Source organism: Piliocolobus tephrosceles, chromosome 20 (assembly GCF_002776525.5).
Source record: "Piliocolobus tephrosceles isolate RC106 chromosome 20, ASM277652v3, whole genome shotgun sequence".
NCBI lineage: Eukaryota > Metazoa > Chordata > Mammalia > Primates > Cercopithecidae > Piliocolobus > Piliocolobus tephrosceles.
The window spans coordinates 5,025,388-5,035,835 of record NC_045453.1 but is presented as its reverse complement, the minus strand read 5'-3'; the positions used below and the strand labels follow the sequence as shown (position 1 = coordinate 5,035,835).

The following is a 10,448-nucleotide window of genomic DNA, read 5'->3' as shown; positions in this document are numbered from 1 at the left end:
GCTGACAGTAAAACACTGAAGCTGGGAATCCAAAACCAGATCTCACTGCTACCAAAACACACTTGATTGCCATTTCCCGCTTGTGGGATCAGAAGAGCAAACGACTGCAATTTAGTATGGAGCGGCTAGGCAATGGACTTGTACCAGGCAGGAAACAGCAGTAGCTTGAGCCCTGGAGAAGTCTGACATGAGAATGAGCTTCGGGGCAAACTATGCAACTAAACCCACTCGGGGAAGGTGTCTCACCTCAGACCTCCAACCACTGCATGAGACTCAAGACAAAACAGTAGGACAATGGCATATTTATTTACAATTGGACCAAAAAAAGGCATACAGGCATTTTTTTAATTAAAAATAATGATGATGATGATTTAAAAAGTCAGAAAAATTGATGATCTTTGAACCCTTTATGAGGTGTCCATTTCCCATTCCCCCTAAAAAGAGAATCTCTTAGGGAAAGAAAAAAAAATCCAAGATTTTAATGAACAAAAGACTCCAATATCGCTCTCTACTGCTTGGGTTCCCTTTTCTCCAACCTGATGCTTGGTGGATGCCGCTTGGTGCCACAGTCACCGTGAGGCAAGATTGAGAACTTCACTGGTTTGATGGGTGAGGCTGGTAGGGCCACCGGGAGAATGTGGGGCAGTGAGGGGAGGGGCATCTTCCTAGCATCACCAGCATCCTGAGCTTTGTCTTGTGTTGGGAGCCCCACAAGGGCTGCTGCAAGGGTTAGCAGCTGCTACTTGAACCCTAATCCCTGGGTGGATTTGGTCTCTTGTAACTTAAGAGCAAATGTTTGTGATGACATGCACAGGTGGGCAGAGGTTAAGAACAGGCGTCTATGGAGGAGCCAGGCCAGCCACGTGAGCCCCTTCTTTCTAAGTTGGCTTCTTGTCCATTCCTGGGGATTGGGGAAAGAACGACAGAACTTACCTTCCATCTTCCTTCTCACAAGCAGTGTTCTGGGTGTCCCCAAAAGGAGGAGGCAAGAACTCAGGTGTCGGGTGGAGGGGATGGGGCTGGCTAAAGAAGTGAGTATGACCCCGGCGGCCAGAGAGGGCAGGGAGAGAATGCCCGGCCACTTACAAGAGGGGATCTGTGATCTCTGGGGCTCCCTGTCCTGCCTGAAGTTGGCCCACTGCCAGCACACCTTGGAGAGTGGTACCTCCTGGGGAGAGGGCCGGGGAGCAATCCTGAGGGGTAAGGACCCTGGCGGCCTTGGCCATCCCTTCCCAGACACAGACAAGTGGATGCTTGGCTTGGGAAATACTTGGCCCCAGGTCCAGGGTTTCTTGGCACAAAACAGTTCACTGCAAGTCTCTTCTCTTCCTCCTTGTTGGTCCAGCAAACTCCGGCTGCTCTGAATAGGGGTGATTCCTGCTGTCTGGGGAACCTGGCCCCCAGTACTTCCAGGGGATTTTCTTGTAGCAACTAAGACTTGGGTTTGCTCCTGGTGAAAAGATGACCCCGAGGCCTGGCTGGAAACCCTGCCTTGGGCAGCCCTGGAGGAGGCTGGGGAGAAGAGGGAAAGAGAGGTCTGGCAGAGGTTGGCTGGCACTGAGGGTGCTGTCCAGGCTGGAGCTGTGCTTTGTCGTGGCCTCCGTGGTGAGGATGGGCAGGGGGAGGCTTGGAACCTCACTGAGGCTCTGGCGTGTCCTCTTCCAGTTAGTCGCAGGGTGGCCAACAGCCCTGAGGAACTGAGGTGGAGACAGTGACCAAAACCCTTATCTCGGTGGATTTATCCATCCTGGATCCATTTGTTAAAACAAAGAAGAAAAAAAAAATCCAAACCAGAAATACACCTGAATAAACAGGTCAGAGAGTTCCTGTTGGAGGGAACTTTCTTAGCACTGAAGAAAAAGCAACCCACAAAAAAACTCATCCCCCACAGAACTGGAATAAGATGAAGAAAAATGCAAGATTATCTACAGGCCCTCCCACCCCCTACGCAGCCCCAGGATCCAGGAACACTGTGCCAGGAGTTACATTCCAAACGAGCAGGAGTTATTTTATTTTGCGTGCCTGCAGTCCCCCACGCAGGGTGGCTTCCTGTCCGAGGACGGAGCGGGCCTGGCCGTGGTCCACTCCAATCAGTCTATCTTCACGGCAGCATAGATCTTGCGAACAAACATGTAGGCTGCATAGAAGCCGATGGTGCCCGTGAGCAGCCAGAAGGACAAGACCATGAGGGCCGTGTAGCCAAAGTAGAGGAGAGAGGGGATGAACTCCACGATGTCTAGCTGCGGCCGCGAGCAGAAAGAAGACAGGGTGCGTGCTTAATGCCAGGCTGCATGGCAAACTGGGGCCCCACCCTCACTGATATCATGGGGAAACTGAGGCCTGGCCAGGGGAAGGGGTGTGCTCCAGTGGGTGGCAAGGGGCAGGCAGGGCTCCTGGGCACAGCTCTGCTTCATCTGGACCAGGCCTGTGTATTGTCCTAATGCACAGAGCCTCAGGGGCCAGGGTCAGAATGCCACAGGAGGAATGGCCATAGCTGTGCCCTTCCTGGTCCCCCACAGTCCCTGGATCAGTATGGCAACACTCCTGGATGGCTAGAGCAGCAGCCAGAGTGGGTGGGGCAGTGGAAGGGAGGGGTGTCCAGGATGCCCAGCTGATGGGTGACCAGGAGCCCCATCAGCCTGCCTCAGCCATCATTGATTCTTCTCTTCCCCAGAATGCTTGTCACTTCTGTTAGCATCTCACAGAGATTTTGATCTTGGAGCGTTTTGGACTCCTTTTTAACTGGGGTAGAGTTTAGAGGCTGGGCGGAGATGCTGGGGATCTGTGTTATTTACAAATGGAACTAATGTGGAACCCTGGTATCAAGATATGCCCAGGGCCTGAGTAGGGCCTGTCCTAGGACTCACAGGCAGACACATGGTCACGGAATGCCAGCAGCCCAGAAGAAAACAGTAAAGAAACAAATAAAACAATATAGGTCACCATTTGAAGCCCTCTCCTAAGCCTATGGGGTGAAGGCCATGTTTTCAGGCTCAGCCCTGCAACTCTCCCCCTACCCCTTTGCTTTAAAGGGACAGGGTCTCCCTCTGTTACCCAGACTAGAGTACAGTGGCATGATCACAGCTCACTACAGCCTCACCCTCCTGGGCTCAAGGGATCCTCCTGCATCAGCCTCCCAAGTAGCTCAGACTATAGGTGTGTGCCACCACACCCAGCTAATTTTTATTTTTTCTAGAGATAGTGTCTTGCTCTAATTGCCCAGGCTGGTCTCAGACACTTGGCCTTAAGTAATCCTTCCACCTTGGCCTCTGAAAGCGCTGGGATTATAGGTGTGAACCACGCACACCCAGCCTCCATCTCTTCTTATATGCATTCTTGTGGCTGGAGGTGGGGAGAGGAGTGGGGGAGGGACAAGGAGCAGAACAGTGGTAAAAGGAGGTAAGGGATGAGGCAAAGAGGCAGAGACGGAAAGTTCCTCATTTTATACATAAGGCACCGTGGCTGGAGGAAGAGACGTTTTGAGTAGAGCAAGAAGACTGGAGCAGAAGGGAGGAAGGACAAGAGGCTGTGATGTGATCTCTAGTTTTTGTCTAACCGTGTTCCTTGTCTTCCATCTTCCAGATGTTTTGAGGAACACACTCAAAATACCTGGCCCTGTTGGGGCCATCAATCCTAGCACAAAATAAGCTGGCTGCGGTGGCTCACGCCTGTAATCCCAGCACTTTGGGAGGCTGAGGCAGATGGATCACATGAGGTCAAGAGTTTGAGACCAGCCTTGCCAACATAGAGAAACCCTGTCTCTGCTAAAAATACAAAATTAGCCAGGTGTGGTGGTGTGCACCTGTAACCCCAGCTACTCAGGAGGCTGAGGCAGGAGAATTGCTTGAACCCGGGAGGCGGAGGCTGCAGTGAGCCAAGATCGCACCACTGCACTCTAGCCTTGGCAACACAGCGAGTCTCCATCTCAAAAAAAAAAATTCCTAGCACAAGACCTAAGCCAGTCTGCCTGAATATGTTATGCTATTGGACCTGGAAAACAGTGAGCACTGGGCATGCCACCCGAGCAGAGCAGCGAGAGTATTCACTGGCTGACATATGATGGTAGAGGAAAGATAGTCTTTTAGCTCTAGGGCTGCAAAGCTGGAAAGAGTAGACTCTAGGGCTGCCACTGGCCATCTTTCTACTTTGTGAAAAGATCTTGCCTGCAGACTGAGGCCAAAAAAAGATAAACAGGGCTAAGGCGTGGGCACAGAGCCCTGGTATGTATGTGTGCGTATTTTTATTTCTATTTTATTTTATTTTATTTTATTTTGAGATGGAGTCTTGCTCTGTCATCTGGGCTAGAGTGCAGTGGCACAATCTCGGCTCTGCAACCTTCGCCTCCAGGGTTCAAGCGACTCCCCTGCCTCAGCCTCCTGAGTAGCTGGGACTACAGGCGTGAACCACCACACCCAGCTAATTTGTTGTATTTCAGTAGAGACGGGGTTTCACCATATTGGCCAGGATGGTCTCGATCTCCTGACCTTGTGATCCACCTGCCTTGACCTCCCAAAGTGCTGGGATTGAGCCCTGATATTTTTGAGACCCTGGATCTAAGTATGGTTGAGGCTAGAACTCCAATTTCTTAGTCTTTCCAGTTATATCAGCAAATACATTCTTTTTGCTTAAGCTACTTTGAATAGTTTTAGTCACTTGCCACTTATGAGAGTTCCGATTAATATGGGCTATAGAAGAGGGAGATTAGATTTGTTCTAGATGATCCCAGAATTAAGACTAAGGTCTAAAGATGGAAGCCACAGCAAGGGAGACTGCAGTGTGAATCAAGACCTTGATAATGATAGGAGCTGTCCAGAAAGAATGGGAGTGTTAGGAGGGAGTGTCTTCTCTGTTGCTGGATGTAGGAGAGCAGGGGTCTGCAATCTTTTACTTAAAGGGCCAGATTGTGAGTATTTTAGTTTCTGTAGGCCATATGGTCCCTGTCGAAACTACTCAACTCTGCCACTGTAGTGTGAAAGCAGCCATGGACAGTATGTTAATGAATGACCATGGCTGTGTTCCAATAAAAATTTACAGAAACATGGGGGCTGCAGTTTGCTGACCCCTGAGCTGGAGAATCATCTGTTGAGACTGGAGGCAGGGGTGCAGCACCACACTAAATGATCCTTCCAGTCTTTTCCAACTTGATTGCTTTTGGGAAACGGCATTCCCAGCTTCGATCAACTGACCTACAATTCTATTTTGCAAATACGCCTGGCTGCCACAGAGGACTGCTTGCTTCTGGGCTCTGGAGACCCAAAGTACAGCAGGTGAGAGTAAGTCTTGAGTGTTAGTTCTAGAGATGAGGGGCCCAACAGGGCTCCTCCAAATTCCTCTCGATGGCTCATCTGGTTTGTGTATCATGCATGAATCTAGTAAAAATGTCGTGGGGACATCTGTATTCTTGCCCACGCCTCTCTCTGGGGACAGTGAGCTCTGTGAACTGCCCTAGTCCGGTAAGCCTGGCTCCCTCTTATTATTGGGCCACACTTTACCTCTGTTGGGTCACAGAGCAAGGAGGGCTCCAAGATGCCTGCGAAAACCTTTCCCATCCTCTCCCTACTCTGCAGGATCGAACAGTACTTGTGTGAAGAAGAGGACACCTGCAGAGAGAGGATGCCTGCAGCCCTAAATTTGGGTTCTACTATTTAGACTATTTCAGCATTTTGTGCTTTTATCTTTATTAGCTCCTTTCTCCTTTTCTTCTTTCATGTTACTCTCATATTTTCCTTTCTCTCAAAGTGTTATTAGTCCCTCTTATTTCCTGTGAAGAGCCCTGCAGGTGACATACTGCTTTCAAGTCCTGCTTTGGCCATGGTTATACCTCGTAAGTTTCACAAGTATTATTCACAGTGTCACGTATCCTGATGGCCTTTGTCTCCCAAACATACAGAACACAGATTCTTTCTTTCCTACTAAGATCCATCTTCTAGAGCAGGAACAGTTCTAGGTGGCTTTGGTCCTCCCCATTCTGGGTGGAAAAGGAAGATTCAGGCACTCGGGTTTTTCTCCCAGCATCCTCCTCCTGACCTTCCTACCCTACGAGGACTAAGAGGACCTCCTCAAGGAGGGCAGTACCTTGTTAACGAAATAAAAGATGGCATAAACCAGGACGTAGAATGCAGAGCCCCCGGAGACTAGGAAATTCCTCCACCACCAGCGGTAATCCTGAGGAGGAAACAGAGGAAGGTCAGCGTTGTCCTGGGGCAGAACCCCTTCCTACCAATTTCACAGTTGCTTGAGGGGCTGAAGACTCTGGTAAGAGCAGTAACATATGGGGTGATGGAAATGTTTCACAGTTTGACTGTGATGGTGGTTCCACAACTGTATGCATTTCTAAAAACCACAGAATTGTGGACAAAGAAGGGTGAACTTTACTGTTTATACCTCATTTAAAAAAACAATCAACAAAAAGTAATTAACATTTCTCAAGCAAATGCTTAGTATGTGGTAGGCCCCATTTTTTTTTTAAAGACGGAGTCTCACTCTGTTGCCCAGGATGGAGTGCAGTCGTGCGGTCTTGGCTCACTGCAACCTCCACCTCCTCGGTTCAGGTGATTCTCCTGCCTCAGCCTCCCAAGTAGCTGGGACTACAGGCACGTGCCACCATACCCAGCTAATTTTTTGTATTTTTAGTAGAGATGGGGTTTCACTGTGTTAGCCAGGATGGTCTCGATCTTCTGACCTTGTGATCCACCCACCTCGGCCTCTCAAAGTGCTGGGATTACCGGCGTGAGCTACAGCGTCTGGCTGGCAAGCACCATTTTAAGTGCTATAGATGAATCCACTCACTTAATCCCGAGAGCAGCCCTCCAAGTTAGGTCCTCTCACTCACCCCATCATATGGAGGACGAACGGATGGCACAAAGTTAAGCAACCTGCCCAAGACCCAGAGCTACTCGTGGAGGAGACAGGGTCCCAGCCCAGACTGTTCATCCCAAACCCTGGCTTCACCCACTCTGCCAATGGCTAGTCCCCAGAGGGAGGACAGGCCACCCAGTGTGCATCAGCCTGTTGGATAAACTATTACTGGAGTGGACCTGGCATTGGCAAATCTACTGTCCTTTCATCTAGCTGTGATGAGTACCCCACACAACTAAGCTGGAAGGTATCTCATTAGCCCCAGGGTACAGCTAAACACATGGAGGCTGGGAGAGGCACAGCAACGTACTGGCCCAAGAGCTCAGAGCCAGAAGCAAGGGCCACATGAAGAGCCCCGACCCAGCCTCTCCACAGAGCCTCACCAACCTGTTCAATGCTGGATCCAGTTCTCCCTCCCCCGCCTCCTGGCCCTGCTCTCCTCACCTCTGCACACAGCTGGAAGTACACCATGACGATGCTGATTTGTGAACAGGATACCACCAGGATGATGAAAACAAGGAACAGGAAGCCAAAGAGATAATAGAACTGATTCTCCCAGATAGCCTGCGGACACACAGTAGGGCTTCAGCTGGCTTGCCTACGCTGCACCCCTTCCCCTGGCACACCAACCTGTCACAAGGGCAGGAGTGGACACATCATCCCGACACTCTCAGGGCCTGTGGGCCTGGCATGTGGCTGTGGCCCTTCCTCCCCAGAGCAGGGGGTGAGCCACGCTGTCCTTAGGGAGGGGCCAGGGCTTGACTGACCCTGCTCTGGGTGGACCCCAGCGTGAACTCAGCAGCTTGTAGAAAATAATGATTCCTATCCAAAGCAAAATTATAGAGCAGCCACCACCACTCGAGCAGCTTTCCAAGCGCTAGGCCTTGTGCCACGTGCCTCATATGCAATTGCTACATGTGTGTGTCTATGAAAGCTTGGCCTGGTAGAGCTAAGAAAGTCAAGGATCAGAGAAGCTGGTGACTGGCCCAGAGCTCCACAGATGAAACAGAGGGGGCCTCCCTGGGGAGCGCACATGGGCTTTGGCACCACGGGCAGCCAACACCTCCTCTGACCCTTCTCCCAGGCAAACCTGTGTGGGTGAGGTAGTCTCAGCAGGGAGGGGCTGGGCCACTACTCTGGAATAGCAGATACATGTCCGGTACTGACTTGGTACAAGGTACCATCTGTGCTGGGCCCCGAGCTGGGTCAGCCACACTTACATGGCTCTGAAGGGCGTTCCTACCAACTTTCATCTTGGCACTCTTTGGGAGGAGTCATCATCACCACAACAACAGCATTTCCTGAAGTCAATCACTTTTACAATGACTTATTCCAATTTCACAATGACCCTGACAAGCAGGAATCATTCTGTCCACCCTCCTAGGAACTATGAGTAACACAGAGAGGTAAAGATGTGCAAGGACCCAGAAATGAAAGCAGGTGCAATGACGCTATCAGTCATGGTGGTGAACGACTAAATTACTACTGAGGCAGCTTCTATTTACCAAGCCCCGCTTTCCACACACCAGGCACGCCCCCCACACCGCATGTCTCATTTAATGTTTTTTTTTTTTAGACAGAGTCTCACTCTGTCGCCCAGGCTAGAGTGCAGTGGTGCGATCTTGGCTCACTGCAACCTCTGCCTCCCGGGTTCAAGCAATTCTCCTGCCTCAGCCTCCCGAGTACCTGGGACTACAGGCACATGCCACCACGCCCGGCTAATTTTTGTATTTTTTAGTACAGACCGGGTTTCATCATCTTGGACAGGCTGGTCTCGAACTCCTGACCTTGTGATCCACCTGCCTCGGCCTTCCAAAGGGCTGAAATTATAGGCGTGAGCCACTGTGCCCAGCCTCATTTAACTTTCAATGCTGCCCTGACAGGGAAGGCTGTTATCCAATTTCAGTGTGAAGAATGGGGCTCCGAGAGGTGAAGTGGCCCATCTGAAATTTCTCAGGCAGCAGGCAGCAGAGTACCCAAGTGGAGTGGGAGACACCCAGCTAGCAGTGGTGGAGGGGTTGGGGAGGCACCAGTACTCACACTGAAGATGAAGAAGAGCTCGATGAACATGGCGCCGAAGGGCAAGATCCCAGCCATGAGGATGCTGCCGCAGAACAAGAGGTTAACACTGTTAAAGAGACCTGGCCATCAGGAAGCTCCAAGCTGCCTCCCAAGCTGGCATGAAGTGAGAGCGCCTACATGAGTGTGGTGGTGCTAATTCTTCTGGCATATTTCTTCTCACTTTATAGGTGGGAAACTGGGGTGCAGAAAGGTGGGGTGACTTGCCCGAGGTCCAAGTGATGGTCTTAACCTGTCTCACCATACCCTTCCATCCTTCCCCTTCCTTGTCCTGGTTCCTAGGACGACACCAAGTCTGCCTACAACCTGGTCACCTTGATCTTAAGAGTGAAGCTAAGCTTTCATAAACTCTATTAGAGCCGGCTGAAGCAGCAGGAACTCTGGTTGCTGCACCCTTCTGGTGGGGGGTGGGTACCCTCTTCCATGCCCCCCTGCTCTTGCCTCTGCTGGAGGACTCACCCCACAAATCGGTTCATGTACCACCGCTGCTCGGGGATCTGCCGGGGAATCTGGTTGGTGCGCACAGGGTTGTCATATGGCTGCTTTCGGAAGCCGAAGTAGTAGCCCAAGTAGACGAGGGGCAGGGAGATCCCGAACCACATGCACAGCAGAGCCACCATGGTGGGAAAGGGCACCTGTGGACATGGCGCCATGAGGCCCCCACGAGGCCCTGATGCCCGGGATGGGGGCTGCGCAAGGGGGAGGGGACCTTCTGGGCTCCACGGAAGGAGAGGCGACCTGTGCAGCAGAAGCACACTCCCTGCCCCCGTCACAGGGCTCCTGGCCAGCATCTCTTGGGGCTGGCCCCAGCCCTGATCTGGACTCCCAGTGAAGAAGGCACCTCAGCATCCCAGAGGAGCTTGCCATCCAGGGAGGAAGTAGGGGAGGAACAGGAAGGAAGGGACTGAGAACGTGAAGAGGAGATGAAGAGGTCAAAATGAAGAGATTACATGTGGCACATTATGTGAAGAAAAAAGGGAAAAAACGAAACTGTACAAAGTGCTCCCAGTCTTGTCAGAATAAAACTCCATGATACGCTATTAAGTGTAAAAAGGAAAATATAAAACTGTGTGCATAGAAGGATTCCATTTTAATAAAAACACAACATAGTCGGTCCTCTGTATCCACAGGTTCTGCATCTGTGGATTTAACTGCAAACAGAAAATGTTCAGGAAGGCCGGGCACGGTGGCTCATGCCTGTAATCCCAGCAGTTTGGGAGGCTAAGGTGGGCAGATCACTTGAGGTCAGGAGTTCAAGACCAGCCTGGCCCACATGGAGAAACCAAGTCTCTACTAAAATTACAAAAAAAAAATTGCCAGGCACTGTGGGGAGCACCTGTAATCCCAGTTACTTGGGAGGCTGAAGCAGGAGATCGCCTGAACCCAGGAGGTGGAGGCTGCAGTGAGCTGAGACCTCGCCACTGCACGCCAGCCTGGGCGACAGAGTGAGAGAGTGAGACTTCGTCTCAAAAAAAAAAAGAAAAAAGAAAAAAAAAAAGAAAATGTTCAGG

The 10,448-nt window shown here is 51.0% G+C and overlaps 1 protein-coding gene across 5 annotated transcripts in view; it reads right to left on the bottom strand.

Annotated features, from left to right (window-relative positions):
• Positions 1-285: 285 nt before the first annotated feature.
• The window catches only part of TM9SF4 (transmembrane 9 superfamily member 4), a 57,519-nt gene continuing 47,356 nt past the window's right edge, over positions 286-10,448 (bottom strand). For 2 of the 5 annotated variants that reach the window (XM_023220405.2, XM_023220406.2), the window contains exons 14-18: positions 9,397-9,572; positions 8,899-8,962; positions 7,303-7,422; positions 6,076-6,165; positions 288-2,240 (exon numbers count right to left, since the gene is read on the bottom strand). In XM_023220405.2, the coding sequence (XP_023076173.1) occupies positions 2,091-2,240; positions 6,076-6,165; positions 7,303-7,422; positions 8,899-8,962; positions 9,397-9,572 (600 nt within the window). In that variant the 3' untranslated portion in view covers positions 288-2,090. Of the gene's footprint in view, positions 2,241-6,075; positions 6,166-7,302; positions 7,423-8,898; positions 8,963-9,396; positions 9,573-10,448 lie in introns of all 5 variants that reach the window. The other 3 variants (XM_023220407.1, XM_023220408.1, XM_023220404.2) reach the window with 2 other exon arrangements.